This window comes from Drosophila erecta, unplaced genomic scaffold, assembly GCF_003286155.1.
Source record: "Drosophila erecta strain 14021-0224.00,06,07 unplaced genomic scaffold, DereRS2 tig00000000-arrow-pilon, whole genome shotgun sequence".
In the NCBI taxonomy this organism is placed as follows: Eukaryota; Metazoa; Arthropoda; class Insecta; order Diptera; family Drosophilidae; genus Drosophila; species Drosophila erecta.
In genome coordinates, this window is record NW_020825194.1 from 21,308,291 (window position 1) to 21,327,254 (window position 18,964).

The 18,964-nt window shown below is 40.1% G+C and overlaps 2 protein-coding genes across 4 annotated transcripts; both read left to right on the forward strand.

Annotated features, from left to right (window-relative positions):
• Positions 1-750: 750 nt before the first annotated feature.
• On the forward strand, positions 751-18,938 carry LOC6551834 (E3 ubiquitin-protein ligase RNF181 homolog). Of its 2 annotated transcripts, XM_015154784.2 has the most exons (4): positions 751-1,170; positions 5,231-5,248; positions 18,317-18,627; positions 18,702-18,938. In XM_015154784.2, the coding sequence occupies exons 3-4, from the start codon at positions 18,319-18,321 to the stop codon at positions 18,834-18,836; spliced, it is 444 nt and encodes a 147-aa protein (XP_015010270.1). In that variant the 5' UTR covers positions 751-1,170; positions 5,231-5,248; positions 18,317-18,318; the 3' UTR covers positions 18,837-18,938. The 2 variants fall into 2 exon arrangements, with proteins under 2 accessions (XP_015010270.1, XP_001979631.1); XM_001979595.3 differs by lacking the exons at positions 751-1,170; positions 5,231-5,248 and adding an exon at positions 12,464-12,492.
• Positions 1,107-17,524, forward strand: LOC6551835 (serine/threonine-protein kinase OSR1). 2 transcript variants are annotated; one of them, XM_026978774.1, is made up of 3 exons: positions 1,107-1,170; positions 5,231-5,248; positions 14,325-17,524. In XM_026978774.1, the coding sequence occupies exon 3, from the start codon at positions 14,747-14,749 to the stop codon at positions 16,397-16,399; it is 1,653 nt and encodes a 550-aa protein (XP_026834575.1). In that variant the 5' UTR covers positions 1,107-1,170; positions 5,231-5,248; positions 14,325-14,746; the 3' UTR covers positions 16,400-17,524. The 2 variants fall into 2 exon arrangements, with proteins under 2 accessions (XP_026834575.1, XP_001979632.2); XM_001979596.3 differs by lacking the exons at positions 1,107-1,170; positions 5,231-5,248 and adding an exon at positions 12,412-12,492.
• Positions 18,939-18,964: the final 26 nt, after the last annotated feature.

The following is an 18,964-nucleotide window of genomic DNA, read 5'->3' on the forward strand; positions in this document are numbered from 1 at the left end:
TGCTCGGCTTGTCAAGGGCGTGCACCGGCCCCTGTGACCTTGACCTAGACCCACTCCCAGCTTACATAAGTGGGCGGTGGTAGGTGGAAGTGTAACATGGCCCTAACATTCTGCTGGGCACTTACAGCACTCAAGCTTCCCATTTTAAAACGCTTTTCGCGTTCAGCGGGCAGGGTGATTCAGCAAAGCTTGCCAGCTAGGTATTTGCTTGTAAATATTACAATAAATATGACATATGTAATCGTATTATGCACACTAAGCTATAGTGAAGCCAAGAATAAAATAAGTTTGGGATATTGCCCACGTTTAGTTTATTTTTCAGTACATGTTGTATAGAATTTCTAAAGTAGTGTTATAGTCGTTTTTCTCTCAATTGAATTAATTTAAAAAACGAAAATACTAAACGTATTTCAAACAAACATTAAAGTCTTATGTTTTGTACCGTGCATCGAACAAGTAATTTAATTTTATGACATATGTATACATACATATTTGAAGGTTTAATGAACATAAATGGATGTTATTTTACTAATAATAATAGGCTCTCGAACAGGCTCTTCGCGTTCAATGTCCATATGAATCCCAGTTCATCCATGACATTAATGTCTCTTGTCTTGAAACAAACTCCCACTTCCTACGAATTTGAATCGCGCGCGCAGCCTAACAGCATTTGCGCTTAACAGCGCCCTGTAGTCAAGCTTTTTGGATACAGATGGTAAACAAACGGGAAACAGCGGAAGGGAACGCTGAAACGAAAGAGAACGGACCGTGCAGCTGAATTTTTGTTGTATATTTATTTCGTGCCGTCGAATCGCTTCGCTTAGCTGACTTTTTGACTTTTTCGTGTTATTTGCACTCGAAATCAGCCGAAAAATATCCCCTGAAGATATTGGCGATAGTTCGGATGGCGAATATACTGCAGTGAATCGGTGAATTGCCAGCGAAGCAGCCAAAAGCAAGAACAACATCGAAAAAACGTTTCGTCACGCTGAGAGAGCAGTGGAATTTTTTCGCAACAAATACAATACAAAGTTGCATTGAGAAGTGGATAAGGCGACTGAAATCGGAAAATCAATTGGTGAATAATACGAAATCGGTGCAAGATAAGTTCCCGTGTGAAATTGCTTTTTCGGCGATTGGTTTTTCATCGATTTTGCAAAGGGAAAACAGGTTGGTTGTCAGTCTCTCTCTTTCCACCCCACCCCCAAAACACATTTCTTTGATTTTACTGATTTTGCAACTGGTTCTAGAAAACAACCGCTGCTTATTCTGTGCTGTTTTGTGTGGTTTTTTGAGTTTGAGCTGCTTTGTGGCCTCTGCTTTTTAGCATTTCATTCGTTGCGAAAATTTGTATGAAAATACCGGCTTGTTGTCATCTGTGACAAAGAGCGCGAGAGAGTGAGAAGAGAGCGCGAGCGAGGGTGACTCAGTAACTGTGCTTGTGCTTGTGTGAGGTTATGCGTGTCACATACAGTAGCGGTCAAATAAGTAGGGTGCTTCACAAAGATTGGTTGAATATGTTAAACTAATTTCAACTTTAGTAGAGGAATATATTTGGTATCTTGAAAGCATTTTCAAAGAGTATTTGAATATTGAATAAGTATAAATATAAATTTCTTGTACTAAAAAATAATTCAAATTTAATTTGGTAGTGCTCTATAATTTTATTAAATTTTTCATATCTAAAAATGAAACCTTTATACTTAACAATCAACAACTTTAAACATTATTTTCCAATTGTTCGAGGTACAAGAAATTTCCAGAATAAATATTGACTACAATGCGCTCACCGCTGCTGTGCCATCAACTGGAATTGGAACACACGCGTAGCATATTGGAAACACTCGCGTCCAGCAATATTGCGACATTACCCGACTTGATGGAATTGCTTGCATTTCTCTTAATTGATACGAACTTCAAATGGACGGGTCCTCAATTAGTGGCGATTATTTTTTTCTGCTTTCCCATTTCACTCGGACATTTTCGCAGTTGTGGGTGCAGCAGCTGTTCTTTCAAATTCCCGCGCAATTTGCATTTTCAATTGCATTCGGCGAAAGGGACGGACAGGCAGAGAAAGATTATGCAATATGCATTCATTTAGCGTGTTATCATCTTTTATTGCCGCCGGCTGTTATTGCAACTAGTTTTTGTCGGTACACATCACTAAGGTTAATTTTCACACACTAATTCCTGAAGGTTAACCATCATTTCAGTTAAGAGGGTAGATTCAATTTGTGATCCATGCGGAAGTTCATTTGAGATTGTCATACCATTATCTTAAAAAAGAGATTTTCAAACGGATATTTCGAATACTGGCTTTGAACTGATACGATTTTGGATTTAAATGGTTTGTAAAAAGGGTCACCCATTACAATAAGGGATTTTAGAATCTTGTTGTATATAAAGGTAGAATTTGATTGATTAAATTTAACATTTATTTTTAAGTATGCAATAATTCAAATAAATAAAAACATCACTATTTTAAACTATTATTAAAAAAGAAAAAGAAAATGATTTGCTAAGAATTTAGTATATGTATATGTATACCTAGTTTACACAAATATCCTACTATTTTGCGTCAATACGCTAATTATCTGGCAATGATTACACAATTAACGAAAACAAACTGCTAAAAACAATGATTATTAGAAAATATTGCTCTGCAACGCAAATTGAGAATTAAAAACAAATAGCCCAACAATAAACACCTTAACTGAAATCAACTATCCTCTATTTTAAAATATGAAAAATTTCTAGAGATGGTTGCTGAGTTGTTCCAAAAGTTGTCACTTTTCTCATAGAAGACCCATCTTGATCAGCTAGAAAGTTCTTTTAATCGAGTTGGAGGTGCAAACATCATCAGATGTGCGATTTGAGTGAATTTGAAGCTTGGTATGGGCCAATACATCTCTCCAATAGCCAAAGAATTTCACATGCCAGCTGCGTGGCAGAGTCGCGTGGCTGTGGCAAATAAAAACGCCATTTAAAACCAATAACAATGGGATTTGGAAACCGCTGCTAATTTGATTGATCAACGGGCTTTTAAGGCGCATGAGCGCAGTGCCATAATCGTGCCATTTACACCTGTTGTCCGTCCAAGTGGCAACTGCCTGCCGATTGCCAATTTGCGTTTCTAATTAGTTGCATCCCGTGTCGGCAATTTATGCTCGATGTGCCCAGCGTCGATGATTGCCTAGATTAGTTGTCTATTGGCCATGTGACATCGTGAGAACCACGTGCAAACGGCGCCCCTTCTAATTGCCACTTGCTCGACTCACACTTGCACCCCTTCAACGTTCCATGTCCACTCGAATGAATTTTATTGGAATTTACAAGTAATTTTAATTTAATTTTACTCGTAATCAATGACAAACCGCAGCTACACGACGCTTACAGCTGCTTCAAACAATTGTTAACAATGAAATGTATCCTTTTTTCCTAGTATGAACCATAATTTGACAACTCTCTTGATTGAAGGTTACCATTTGACATTCTTTCTGTGGCATTTGAGGCACTATACTACTATATTTAGTGGCACGATTAGTTGAAGGGGCCAAATATAAATAAGTGTGAGCAAGCAAACAGTAAAAAGAGTATACAACCAACTTAATGTAGTAGAAAATTGTATTTAAAATTATGCCTTGTTTGGGTTTTACTTAAAGTCCCCTTTTTTATAGCCCCTTTTATAGCCACAAATCACTCAAATAATTAGATGATTTTTTGCATTTACCACGCATTTCCATTTCATATTTTGTATTTGCTATGAGGACGTCCGAAATCTCAACATATGTCATACATTTAAGCGCATTTTGTTTGTCTTGCATGTCATTTTGTTGTCCACACAGATTTCCCACTTAATGCGCTCACAATTTTCTATTTCGTTCTCGTTTCATGCGGCTAGAAAATGTTTTTAATGGGTTTTACAGCACGTGCCGCTTGTTTTTGTCCACTGGTATTTGTTATTATGATTGTATGTGGGAAATATGCAGCATAACCTTTGTTTATAATTTATGGCAAGTTATTAAAGTCCGCAGCTGTTTTGTCTATTCAAAAGCCATATCGCAGTTCGCAAAGAAAATAGCACTGTGCTTTGATTATTGTTTTGGAAAGTATATTGTTGTCGGCGATTAAAGCTTTGGCATGTTGATGTGTATCTTTTAAAATTTTCTTTAAAATTATTGGTTGCATAAAAGATATGTAGTTTGGGGTTACTTTACCCATTTCTCTGCTTTAAGAACTTTAAGTAGAAGCAGAGAGTAGAAACGAATTTTAAGATTTCTACAAAGGTTACTTTGGTTTCTATGTGTTCTTTTTTACTTTATTTTGCTTTATTTTTGGGTAAATAAGAAAACGAACCATCTGTATTGGCTAGAGCAATATTTATTTAGAAGTATCGAAGCACAGACGTCACCAAAATGTGGCAAAGACGTCAATAAATCCCATTTTAGCACATATCGCATGGCTTAATTCCAAGGCCATAAAAGGGAAATTCTCAGAAAATAATACATTTCAAGACATTTCGCGTACTTAATTACTTTTCACTCTGGCGACGCTCACATTGTATTTTCTTTGGCAGCAGTTGGGTAAAAATGTCCCAACCTATCGGCCGTTTTAATATTTCTAAACGCCATTCGCTTAATTGGTGGCAACAGGTGCCACACCTGCGCCCCGCCACCACCTAAAGAAACACCACGTAGTGGTTCGGTTGGTGACCACGACTGGCACAGAAATCGGTGGCATCTCGATGCGATGCTGCACTGGTGGCCATCGGCTGCTCATAATTTATTTGCATGCGGGATAAGTTTATATTTATTGGCATGAAGATAAGTTTTGTGGCTACATATTCGAGTCTCGTTTATTTTTAGCTGCTTCCATGCCCGCCAACGAGAAGTGGGGGAAAAAAGCGTAATAAATTATTCGCACATTTACAAATCAAAATTTATGTGCTCTAATTTTTTATTATTTATTTGTCGCCCCCACCTGCAAATTATTTGCTATCCGCTTGGCTGATCCCTTACACGATGAACGTTGATAGATATTTTCAACTAAAATGCATGATTGTTTGCGATTAATACACTATTAAACACATTTTTTAAATAAGGATACTTTATCGTCTATTATTTATTATAATTCTGCTGTTCAATAGTTTTTAATTTACCCCCTTTGAAACCATTTGTTTAATAGCTATCTAAATGAACAATTTCTAAAATGCTCTTTTTATTTGTTTCAGGTTTTAAGAGGAGAACTGGTAAGTTAATACTGTGGGCTTAACTTTAATATAAGTAGAGCAATAAAATTTGAATAAAATGACGAGCATTAACTGGCTTCTTCGAGATTTTTGCGACTTATTAAAGTTAGTTAGTTTCACCTCTTTGTTTTTAAACATGTTTCCATGTTTTTTAATTTTGTTTGTTTGTGGTATGCATTCAGGTTTTCCGTAGCGTGATTTACAAAAGTTTTATTTTCACAATAATTAGTCATCGAAACTGGGATTTCATAATAAAGTCATTAAGAAAGCACGCTTCTATAGACGTAAGGCTCATTCGGCAGACGAAACGCATTACGCGAAATGCAATCGGCGAAACTGAAATCTAAATGGTGATCTAAAATCGAATTTAAATTGAGATAGGTAGAAGGCACAGTGGGGTTTTTCGGGCTTTTGGGGGGTGGGAAATCAATCCGGTGGGTCACGTTCTGCTCGGCGCTAATCGCTCAATTTGCCTCACTGCTAGCACGCGGAAATGTGTGGGAGGGCATTCGAAAGCGTTTCAGTCGCAAAAAGCGGCGGTGTCATGCACTGGGAAAAAATCCAATAGCATTACATAACAAAAACTTCTTGAAAATAACTAGATAACTTCGTCACTCGTTAAGACCGCGCGTTCACAGCAGATTTTCATTTTTCGTGTATACACAGTAGTCGTCCTCGCACTCGTGCGAGGTGCGCCTCGTCACTACGCGGACTGCTGGGGGTACGAGTGATTTGCCCGTTGGAGCAGACAAATGTAGTAATCTATGGAGGATAAAAGCTTTTCACATAGAATAATCACACAAAACAATTCCAAATAGTACTCGCAGTGCATTGAAAGCGGGTACAGTGAGGCAATGCTAATTAAATTTCGCTAGTCGGGGCACGGCGCCCTCAGTCTTAATTTGTTTGCATGCTCGGTCGAGCGGAAAAACAACAACGAATTGGCATAATGATCTTGTACGATCGGCGGAAACATGATGATCATCAGCATCGCCACGATCATGCTGAACTGACTGACATGCGGACTTGTTCCTCCTCTGAACGAGCGTTCAATTGCTATTTTGACTTTGAACTTGCGTCGCTCTGTAATTTACAAATTCTGCACTGCTCTCCTTCAGTGCTCCCCCATTTTGCACTATATAGTATACGAACTGTACGATCCGTGCACCATTTCCTACCCACTCATGTGACGTTCAGAGATTTAAATTTAGCCACAATGACCAGAGAAAGAACGAAACTATCTCTGGGCTCCACGCTTAATATGGAACGACATTTCAATTGCGATTGCTATTTTTAGGCATTGTCATCGCGCCGACTCGGCTTAACGATTTATATCTTTCATTTTGTTGCATATTGAGGGGCACCATTAAACCCCTCGATTGTGTGTATTGTGGCAAGGTTACTTCATTTGAGTTCTCCATACTTATCAAGGTGCATTAAAATGTCAAGTTATTCCTTTAAACCCACCATGTGAGACCTCCACTTATTGATTTTGGAACAAGAAGGCTTAAATTGAGTGTGGTAGTCTTTACAAAATAATAATCGTTACTTAACAATGAATTGTTTTCTGAAAAGATCGCTACTTATCCAGAAATTTTTGACATGCTTCATTTGTTAAGTCTTCTTTAATTAAACAAAACCTCGCTGTCTCTGTCAATAAAACAAAAGAGCAATTAACGCGGCTCATTTAGTTCTAGTTTTGAATAATAATGTGCCATAATTATGTTTGTCATACGACTTCCCAAAAAATTAACTTCCTGCATTTACGCAGCTTTTTGAACTCATTGAACTGAAATACCCTCGAGCACGCAAAACGATTTGCGTTCAAGAATATTGATTTATTTACTGCTGTTTTTAATTTTGCGAAAAAAAACTTTGCAAGTGCAAAAGTCCCAAACGTCCTTGCCTTGAGAAATCGACCGAGTGAGGAGAAATCGCATGAGATGTTGACCAGTAAATTGAACTGAGCATGTGAGCATTGATTTCGCTGATGGCATATGGCACATGGCACATATTTTGAATTTTTTAAGAAATATATGCGCATTTGTTTATACAAATGTATAAACTTTCTCGAACCCCGCGTCCATTGGTGCGCGGCACACATCTAAATATACTTTTAAAAATATATGTTTTCAGTTCGATGGTTAATGGAATTAATTCTTAGCTGAATTTGTTCATTAAACATATCTAAGTTACTTAGAAAACATGTAGATGCACAAAAGTAATTCATACTGCTGCTTGTCATTAGAATCAAAAAATGCCTTTTACTAATCGGTATCAGATAGCCCGAATACTTTGCTAATAATTTTCCCAGTGCTGTAGCCGCGTGTACACACATATATGTATAAACCTATATACATTTTTGTATCCACTGTAGTTTACTATACTAAATAGGATCGCTTCGGTTCATTCATTATAGCTGGCCCCCAGCTAGTGGTCATTCATGAGTTTTCCTCATTTTGATGTCACCGACGTCACGCAATAGAAAATTTCACAAAGTTAGGTCCAACGCCTAGTACTGTGAGTGGTACACCGCGTAGAAACCGAAGTATTTGGGGCTCAGGAATGGGGTTCAACCTTTGGCCCGCCCACACACGTGTCGAATAGCATTGGGCGCTAATTAAATCGCTGGGTTTTTGGCCTTTTTTGCGCGCTCTTTGGGTTGAGTGTCACATTTTTTTGAGGGCGTTCGATCATTTGACTCGAATCGCCGGTGCGCATAAAAAGTAAGCCAGCGTACAATTATAGATATATTTACGATTTGCACAGCCTGACAGATTTCACACATTTCGATTCTCCAGCTTTGTTGGCTTGGATACAACAAATTCCCTTGTTAAAGATTTGCTGAACTGGAAGAGTAGGAAAAAGAACCACACTTTGACTATAAACAAGAATTTAAAAATACACATCGTATGCAAATTGCTAAAATAATAATAACATATCTCTCTGACGAAGAAGATTTATCTGGGTACAGTGCTGCTAATAACTGGGTAAACATGGCTAAAAGACGTCTATAAGAAAGAAGTTTTGCCAGGGAGAGTTGATTTCAGGATATGGCGTTAGTAGTAACGTTAAGATCAAAATATCAACAGGTATCTATTACTAAACGAATACATGCAATGTATCCCTGTTTTAATTGGAAAACTGTTGATTTATTGATTTTCTGAAGCAGTTTCGCTCAAAGATACGCATCAAACGAAATTTGTAGAGCCCGCTGGAATGGAAATAGGAACCGCCACCTATGCAAATTCCCGAAAATCCCCTGCCAAGGTATTTTAATTTTAGGTGGAAGCCAGGGCAATCACTCATGCATACTACTTATCAGCTGGGCTTTGGCAATAAATCCGAGTTTACGTCAGCCGACATACGTAGGTACACTTAGTGCTACAGATACAGATACAGATACAGATAAAGATACAGACACCGATGCGATACAAAGGCGGATACCAGCTACTACTAACTACTACTAACTAACGCCAACGCGCCGATGGAGGCGGCAAAATTTCGCACATTTCGTACGTTTATTTGGTCGATCGGCTACGGCGTTTTCCTATAGTATCGTTGTTATTGCCCCGCTGCCGGCTGCCTGTCGTCGTGTTCCGCCATTTGTAGAGCTCATTTAATTTTATTGTTGTTTATTGCTAAACGAAACGAAAAAAAAACGGTTCATTTTAAATGTTTGATTACAACGATTTGTGAAGTTCAGTCGAATTTGTGATTTTCGCGCTGGAGGAGCGGCCCATTCAGCGATCGCGAGCAATGCGATTTGGAACTGCAATCGGATCGAATCCCAATCGCAGTTCCGTTGATAACTCAACTCAGTCAGTCTCGAGTGTCGTGTGTGATCGAATCTACATCTGCGGCTGAACATCTTGGCTTAAAGGCATTACAGCCAGCACTAGAATAAATCGAGGACTAGTGAAAGTGACAACCATACAAAATGCAGCTGCTGAATTTAGCGTGCCTCAAGCAAAGTGGGTTGAAATCTGGAAATTTTGAATCAAACTACATACTCGTAAATAAATCACCATTACGACACTCAACTTTTCAGCGAAATCACAAGCACAATCCACACATTGGGCTGCCAAACTAATTTGAATTTCATGTTATCGCCGAAAGTTATTTCCCACATGCCCCGCATTTGTCATTCTATAATCCAAAAATAATGCATGTGTACGGCCTTATGCAAAAAGCTAAATAAATGATACCTATTTGATAGATAGGAGCGTGAATTTAAAATGCGAATTTGTGTGCCTTCATTGGCAACCCAACTTAAAATGCCCAAAATGAATTCGGACAGGGGATCCCCGTACTCTGCTTGTGATTTATATCGAGTCGGGTTCAGGATAATTAAATTAGAAAATAATTGCCACAAAAAGCGCATAAACATGTCACAACGCGATTTATAATTTACTTAGGATTTGTTTGACTTCCAAAGCAAAAGCAATGACTGAGTAGATATAGATCACTGTATTATTTTATTTTTTGCTATTCTACTATATCCTGTGAACGAAACTACATCCTGTGAGCGTCCTAAAATTTGTTCTCGCCATGCTGATTGATCGTTTGGAACCAACAGCGAAAACCAGAACACGAAAAGATCTGAATGAGTATGCCAGAAGAATTCATCAATGCCAGTGCAAATACTATGTTCCCGAATCGGAACAGCAACTAAATGCGAAAGCCAGGAATCAATTACTCTTCCACATGACGTGCCGAAAAGTCGCTGGCATCGGCCAAATTAAAAATCTAATCTAAACAAACAGTCACTTGGGCACTTGGCACCGTGCAGTACTCATAGCCGCACTCATCCACTCATCGGATGCATTGTGAAGATATAGAACCGAGTCATTTGCGCAGAGTGTTTCATTCTTGGGCGCGATTGCAGTGCGAAATGTGTCAACAATTAATGCGAAGCGATATTGCAACTGCAATTCAAAGTTCAAGCAACTCGTTAATGTGTCAATATTGAAATTATGTCGTTAAACTCTTTCCACTGCGCGGCTTTATAAATACACTCACGTGTATTTTTGAAATTCATCTGATTCCTCTATATTAAGGCAGTCGCATATTTGCAAAACGCAGAGTGCAATAAACGGAAAATGTGTTGGGCGAATGAGATATTTATGTGTATTCATCACCTGACTTAATGTGGATCCATTAGCTATATTGCGAGGTGATTAGGTAACCGAATCACTCGGATAAATTGCCAGCTTTAGTATACCTAAATTTGTAATTATCTGTGTGGAAAGTTTTGTTAATTGATTTCAGTGAAACAACCAAAGCTAATTAGGGCCACTTCCTTATTTTTTCATTAATTACTTACCATTACACCTACCGCAGTAACTCAAGATATAATAAAACTGAATTGGTAAAAATAAAAAACGCAATGTTACATTTTCAACTATTAAATAAGAGCGGTACCAAATACGTTACCCATCCTCAGTATCAACCACTCCAAGTATTACCAAACAGCTTTAAGTATGATAACCAAAACATTTGGAAACTCTTGAAAACCATATAGTATAAGATTAAAAAACAGAGTAACACCGATTTCTTCTCTTGAGCTGCTTTCCATTTTCCGATTCATTTGGGTTAGCACGCACTGCGGTGATGACGATCACCTTTTGCGTTCGCCAGCCCCAAAAACCCGCCCCTTTCCGCCCGCCGGGACACTTTGCCATGGCCGAACTGCATTGGAAATTATATGCAAATAGCAAACGAGACGGAGACGTTCTAAAAATAAATAGACCACGCAAAAATCAGTATCAGTATTGTGTGTGTGCGAATGTCTTATTTTTATAAGTCTTCAGTCTTCGTCTTCGTTCTTCGACCATGGCGCATTTTTATGCAGAGCAGAAAAGAATTTAGCGCTATGGCCAATGCAAACTGACGATCCCATGATCAAGCAATAGATGCAAAGATACATTTGTATCTATGTAGATGTCCGACTCGGTTTTATGGATGGGCTGTTGTGGATGCAAATTACGAATTTTCCATGATGACTGTGCGGGCTTCCCCCCACAAATTAACCCCCTTTCCAGTATTTTAACCCAGTTATCTTACCCAGCACGATAACGCAATGGAAAAAGAGTAAAAGCGAGAGAGTGAGATACTGGATTCCACTTTTGTATCTGGGTGCGGTATGGAAAGCACATATGTCTGCTGTATCTATGCTCCACTTTTTGGGACTTTGGGTCTTTATTGTTGCTAATTGTTCTCGCTTGTTGTTATTATTGCCGCTGGAAATTTTTTAACTTATCGTGCGCGTCAGAGCTGATAAAATCCGAGTACACAAGGCGCAGGGAAAACTGGTGGGGAAAACAAAAGGAAAACCCTACAAATTGTGCAATTGGCAGTGGGTTAGCAGCGCCTATTCAACATGCAAATATTGGGAAATGTAGTAACAAGTAGTTTCTAGATTTTTGAGCTATTTTTTCTACTCATTTTAATAATAAATTAGTTGAGGTATTCAATTGTTCATCGCTGGACCTTTTGAATTCGTGTCTTAATTACAATTTTTCGTTATCCAATAAATTCTGTTTGCTAATGAACACTGCTTTTATCTATGACACCCACTGTGCGGCTCTTAACCCGCTCTCACTGGCGCTCTCTACCTCTCTTCTTCCTCATCCTCTTCTTCGTGAAACAGCAGACCGGCGCCCCACCACCGCCTGTGCCCCACCGCCCTTCTTTTCCACTGTTGATATTTACTCAATAAATATATTTTTGTATATTTTTAGTTTCAGCTTTCCACACTCAATTTATACCCTTCCCCCGAGTGGTTTATGGATATTCCCCAGTACTTACCCCAAAATCGTGGTCATCTTGATTTAAAAAGCTAGATATACCATCTGAGTCCGCGGAATACTGGAAAGTTATGCTTTAACACTAAGTTATTTGTTGGTAGGGTATCCGATGATCGGATAACCCGACCTTCTTTGCTTTTCTCTCTTATTCTTGTTGTTTTTGCCACAAGCCATTGGCGCACTTGTTACGACGTTGACGTCGACTGCGCTGCCTTTGGCTTTGGCTTTGCCATTGCGTTTGTTGTTCTGCTTTCGTGCGCTCATTTGTTGCGCGGCTTTTGAAGCGATCGCTACGCCGAAGACAAGTCGCGACGGAACGGAACGGAACGAAACGATACGAAACGGAATACAAGGAAGCTGGAGAAAAGCAAAAACAACACTGAGTCGCGCCGGCGTGGAGCAGAATAAAAAAGAAGTAGCAGCAACGAGAATCGTGTAATTATTTCTTCACCATTTGGCGTAAATTGTTTTGATTTCCTTGCCGAGAAATCAATAAAGCTCTAATGAAAATTTATTGAACTTCCAAGTGTGTGCGTGTGTGTGTGTGAAGTCGTGTGACAATGCTTATCAGTTGCACATGATCGTGTGACTCTCCCGCGCTCTCTTCTCTCACTCTTTCTCCTGTCGCTGTAGCTATTGATCAATTGTGAAATTTGTCTGCATAAATAACAAAGTTTACTCACACTTTCTAGTTAAATTCCTATTTGTCATTGATTTTATTTGGCTTAAATCTTACTAAAAACGATTTTTATTGAGATTTTTTTATGATTTTGTTTTCGTTTTGAGGTTCTGAATTGTCTTCGAATGTCAGTTATCGCTCTTTCACATTAAATTCAATTAGTTGCCTTACCTATGTATCTTTTATTTCCCGCCTGCAATCGTTCTCATACACTATTTCAAAAAATTGAAGCATATGCAAGTGTATCAGTTACCACTTTACCATTTTAAAGCGGTTTTCTGCTCAAATTAGCCTTCTTAGTTTTATTTTTGGTTGCCAAGTGTTCTTAGAGGCCATTTCCTGTCTTCCCTCGCTTCGCATTTTGTTTGTTGTGTAAACATTCATGTAGATATTATTTGTTTCCCTCCGAGTTATTCTTTATTTGACTTGGCCTAAGTGTTAAATTGCGAAATTCGCCAAGTATGTACATATGTTGTTGATCCAAAAAGTTAGTTGGTTTAATTAAGTGGCACATGACACGTCCGATAGCTGGAATCGCGTTTTCTTTATCGCTGCTGTCAGTTATCGAATTGCGGTTGTTCTTTTTACCGTTTTCAACCGCAAGCTTATCGTGTTTTTCGATGTAATCGAAATGAAGAATGGAAATAAAGAAAAGCAAAAATTGTAAACATTAAGTTGAAAACTTAATTACATTTTCCACACACATTATCTTTGTTGTAGCTCTGTTATTTTTGTTGTCGTTTTTTGTTGCTATAAATAGCTCAATGCGGTCATTGGTCCCGCTCGCACACTTTTCTCCCCCTCTCTCTCTTGTTCATTCCATGCGATTGAACTTTTTTTATGCTGTGTGGAAGAGAGAGTAAGCGTCGAAGAGTAAGGCAATTTAAGAGAGCGCAGATCGCACATACTATGTATACAGTCGAGGGCGCAAAAAGTGGAACGACAGCCACACAGTTGGGATTTTAGATTGCTTTTCACACAATATATTCATGCAGTAAAATCTTATCAGCAAAACGTGGAAGTATTTAGCATAATACGACGGTGGGGAGGAAAGAGGGCACCAATAAACACAATTCCCGGTTAGACATGTGTCGAACGTTAAACGAACGTTATTTTTCAAACATGTCGGGGTAATAACCCAAAAAAAAGGCAACTAAATGTTCTCTATAGTTATTTTTATATATATATTTAGTGTACATGTGACCCAATTCTAACTATTTGAACAACTACTGAGTGTTCAACAAAAATAATCAAATGCATAAACTTGGTGACAATGACAAGAATAATTATTTTTAAGAAATTGTTCAATTTGTTGGATGTATATTCTAAATTGAAGTGATTACTAACACATCATACACTGTAATCCAAGGCTTTTACGAAACCCCTTTAATCCCCTTCCACACCTTGCATTTGCACCTGGATTTCTCCCTTTCCGACTTTCACAACTAGATTTTCGGTAAAACTTCCTGAATCAACCTTGAGCAGCTATTTGATCACCTTCCACGTAGACCAGTTGATTTTTGTTTAACGATAAAGCAAGGCAAGGTCCCTAACTTTACCCCGTTCTGATTTTTTTCTCCACTTGCAGAGGTGGCACACATCGCCAGCAACAACAACCAGAACCAAAGCAAAGAATCCCAAGAAAGAGATCCGAGGGATACAGGAATCTTTGGGTGCTTTGCCAAGAAGGACGAGCAGCAGCATAATCCAACAAAGAAACAATCAGAACCCAGAGACAGTTCCAGCTCGGGCAGCTATAAAGTCCAGCAAAAGGAGCAAGAACAACAGAGGGCATCGGAGAACGAGCATCCATCCGTTTACCGCCAGCAGGACGAGGAGTTTCATCCGATAAAAAAGGAGGAGCCCCAGAAAACCCCACCAATATCCAAGCAACCCCGTCCGCGGAATACCCCAAGATCGCAAAGTCAGCCGGCTATAAACAACCGACGACGTCCAGGAACCCCGCCACCACACACAGTCGCAGCTGGAAACGGAACCGCAAGCAGGAGCATGACCTCCATTCCCGCCAATCTGTCTAGCAATAATGTTGCTGGAGCAGCAACCTTGCCAGGAGCTGCGGCACCGCCAGAGAAACAGCCGTGGCCCAACTCCAAAGACGATTACGAGCTGAGGGACGTCATTGGTGTGGGTGCCACAGCCGTTGTCCATGGGGCTTTCTGTATTCCAAGGAACGAGAAGTGCGCCATTAAGCGCATCAACCTGGAGAAGTGGAACACATCGATGGATGAGCTGCTCAAGGAGATTCAGGCCATGTCCTCGTGTTTTCATGAGAACGTAGTGACCTATCACACCTCATTTGTGGTGAGGGAAGAGCTCTGGTTGGTGCTGAGACTCTTGGAAGGCGGTTCTCTGCTGGACATCATCAAGCACAAGATGAGAACGTCCAATTGCAAACAGGGTGTCTTCGATGAAGCCACCATTGCCACGGTACTGAAGGAAGTCCTGAAGGGATTGGAGTATTTCCACTCAAACGGGCAAATCCATCGAGATATCAAGGCAGGCAACATTTTGATTGGTGACGACGGTACCATCCAAATCGCTGACTTCGGAGTGAGTGCATGGCTGGCTACTGGCAGGGATTTGTCCAGGCAGAAAGTGCGCCACACCTTTGTGGGCACACCCTGTTGGATGGCTCCCGAGGTAATGGAGCAAGATCATGGTTACGACTTTAAGGCGGACATTTGGTCCTTTGGAATAACGGCGATTGAAATGGCCACGGGCACAGCACCCTACCATAAATACCCGCCCATGAAGGTGCTAATGCTGACCCTGCAGAACGACCCGCCCACCTTGGACACGGGTGCGGACGATAAGGATCAGTACAAGGCTTATGGCAAGACATTCCGCAAAATGATCGTCGAGTGCTTGCAAAAGGAGCCATCGAAACGTCCCACGGCTAGTGAGCTTTTGAAGCACGCCTTCTTCAAGAAGGCCAAGGACCGCAAGTATCTCACCCAGACGCTGCTGCAATCCGGGCCCAGTATGGAGACCAGGGTTCACAAGGCGGCGAAACGGCAGCCAGGAGCTTCGGGTCGTTTGCACCGCACGGTGACAGGCGAATGGGTTTGGTCCAGCGAAGAGGAGGACAATGGTGGTTCTGCCGCCGGCTCTGGATCAGGAGGCAGAAAACACCCTTCTTCGGACTCGGATTCCGAAGATAGACCCATGAACCGATTGGAAAGAGCCGACTCCTCGGACAGCGACCGAGAAGAGCCTTCTCCCGAAATAACGCATAGTGTTTCCTCAGCCACAGTAACACCGGGAGCTCCAGTTGGTGCTGCTGCTGCCCAAGAGGTAACAGCTGGCATCGCTCAATTACCACTTCCTAGCGAAGCAGCCGGCGAAGCGCCACCAGTCAATCTTGTCCTGCGCATGCGCAACTTGCGACGTGAGCTTCACGACATTCGCTTTGAGTTCGTAGTGGGAAAGGATACAGCCGAGGGCATCGCTACAGAACTGGTAGATGCAGGTCTCGTTGATGCGCTGGATACCCAACCGATGGCAACGCATCTGGATCAACTGATAGCTGCCAGTGCTACGATGAAAACGATTACTTTCCAATTGAGCTCCGGCGTGCAGCCGGGCGAAGTGCCCGACGAACGATCGCTGGTGGGATATGCGCAGATCTCCATCACAGACTAGTGATCTGCCACGGAGCATGCATCACAGCCAACCCAACCCATCACAAGAGCATCCGAAACACCAACACATAGCACCATCCCCAGAAAACCAAGCCAGTCTGATGATACGTAAGGCCAGGAGGGTTCGGGATCTGGATTTCCCGACTGGAGCCGTTTCTGTTTGCTGCTTTTAGCACTAGACTAGAACTAACCGTAAATGCTAGTGATAGATCTTAACGCGAGCCGATCGTTTACCATATAGAGAAACTATCTATACACACGTATATATGTTAAATAGGGAGGGTCGATTTTGGTTGAATAAGATGGGGCGTGAAAAATTAGGTCTTCATGATTTGTACCTATTGGTATTAAGTGGTAGTCAAGTGTTTGATATATTTACTATTCAGCTTAGACATTTTTCATTTGAAAGCTATTGGATCTGAATTATACAACAAGTTTAAGTACTTCAAATTGTTCTTTGGATTCGATTTATCCAACCCTAGAAATCGGCCCGCCTTAGAGTTTTATATATGCCTTACGTACTATATAAATCCTATGCGCATTGTAATTATCCATGTGCCCCGACCCGTTTTTCCTCGCCCCGCTAAAGTAATTGAAGAATCGTGTACTTATTCGTTTCGTTTGTCTTTAAGTAGCTCTGTACATACACCACACGTATATATATATATGTATAAATATATACATACATGTATATATATAGCTCTTGGTTTTAATTAGCCCACTGAAATCAGTAGATCCTGATGTAGTCCTGCCTTTATTTATCATTTACCAACCGCTCCCCCGCCAGGCGTCTTTAATTTATTCTCTAGCAATTTAAACTACTAATTTTTAAATCCTAGCGCCTAAGTCTTGTTTTTGTTTTACTCTTATTATTTTGTATTTTATTTTACCATAATTACCACTACTCTGTATACCTACTGTATGAGTTTTCCGATAAGATCGCAAAGGATGTAAACTTAAGTGAGGCCAGAGGAAGATACTGGAGAGAGAACAGGAGAGTAGAAATTATGATTCAAGCTCTGTAACTACCTTGAAGTAAATCGTAAATCAATTACTTTAAAAATGAATAATATTAAACCTCGTATAGTTAAAGAAAAATTGCAAAAAAATAGAAACGAAGAAGGAATTTATTTTGTGTTTTTATTGGCCAGTTTGCAATGCAATGGGATTGCGTTTGTTTCGTTTGGTTTTGGGATTCCAGTTGGAAAAGCAAAATTTATTTTTTGCAATTTTTATTAAAATTGTATCTAATAAAATTTAATTTTATTTAAATTGAATTGTAATAAGTGTGAACAAGTTTAGAGGTGTATATGTATTTATTCGCCTATATTGGATTTTCAAGAATTTTTCAAGTAACCCTTCAGCAAATATTCATCTTTATGAAGCTCAAAAGATAAAACAAAATAATATATTCTTACAGCTTGAAAACGAATAAGCAATCGTTGGGAGCAATGATTAGCTCTTACTAATAAGTACAGTAAACCATTGATTGGGTGGACTTTGCCTAAGCTCACGTAATAAAGAAGCCAGTGTATGCCTGTAATTTTAGACTTTTTAAAGAGCATTGCTGGGCTACCAGCCACTAAGCGAAGAATTGTAGTCCTACAAAAACACGATACTTGCTAGCGTTTTAAATGCAAAGACCTCTTAGATACTTAGCAATAAAGTTGCTGCAACAAATTTAATTGAATGGAGTTTTATCCCAGATAGACTGTTATCAATTGTATACGAGAAACTCGAATAAAATCACATTTGGCTCCCAATTACCCGGGTGTGGTTCTCATATTTATATGTTTACAAGGAATATTTGTAAGCTTCCACAAAATAATCAAGTCGAAACTCGAAAATGTATAGGACTAGGATCTGGGGTTTTTACCATCAAGCTATCAACTACGACGTTCTGCTAAAACAATTTCAGCCATGTCGGACTACTTCGAGGAACTGGGCCATGAACCCACTGGACCACAGGGTGCAAACGATTTGGCCAGAAACCTCAAACGTCTCCAGGTCTTGGCCATCATGAATGGCATCGATATGGAGATCGAGGTGCCCGAGGCCTCCAGGCGAGCCATTCTGGAGCTTCCTGTCCATGAAATCCTGAAAGCGGAAGAGGACGGAGATTTGGAGTGCTCCGTTTGCAAGGAGCCTGCCGAGGAGGGCCAGAAGTACAGGATCCTTCCATGCAAGCACGAGTTCCACGAGGAGTGCATCCTGCTCTGGCTGAAGAAGGTACCTATTTCATCAAAATACATTCTACATTTAAAAATGTCCTTATTGCCTGTCTCCTACCTTACAACTTGCAGACGAACTCCTGTCCCTTGTGTCGCTATGAACTGGAAACTGATGATCCTGTTTACGAGGAGTTGCGCCGGTTTCGGCAGGATGAAGCTAACCGACGGGAGCGGGAGAACACTATTATGGATTCCATGTTCGGTTAATTTGGGGTTTCGATTGGAGCATTTGTAGTTTGAATATTTGCACAGCGGTATTTGGTTAAATTTGTAGTATGCTTAAATAAAGGGTGCTTACGGGAGAAAATACTTTTATTGGCTCATCTTTTCATTAT

Coding starts and splice junctions, on each gene's coding strand:
- LOC6551835 (XM_026978774.1), top strand. CDS start 14,747: ATGACCTCCATTCCCGCCAATCTGTCTAGCAATAATGTTGCTGGAGCA.
- LOC6551834 (XM_015154784.2), top strand. CDS start 18,319: ATGTCGGACTACTTCGAGGAACTGGGCCATGAACCCACTGGACCACAG. Junction 18,628..18,701: donor TCCTGCTCTGGCTGAAGAAG/GTACCTATTTCA, acceptor TACAACTTGCAG/ACGAACTCCTGTCCCTTGTG.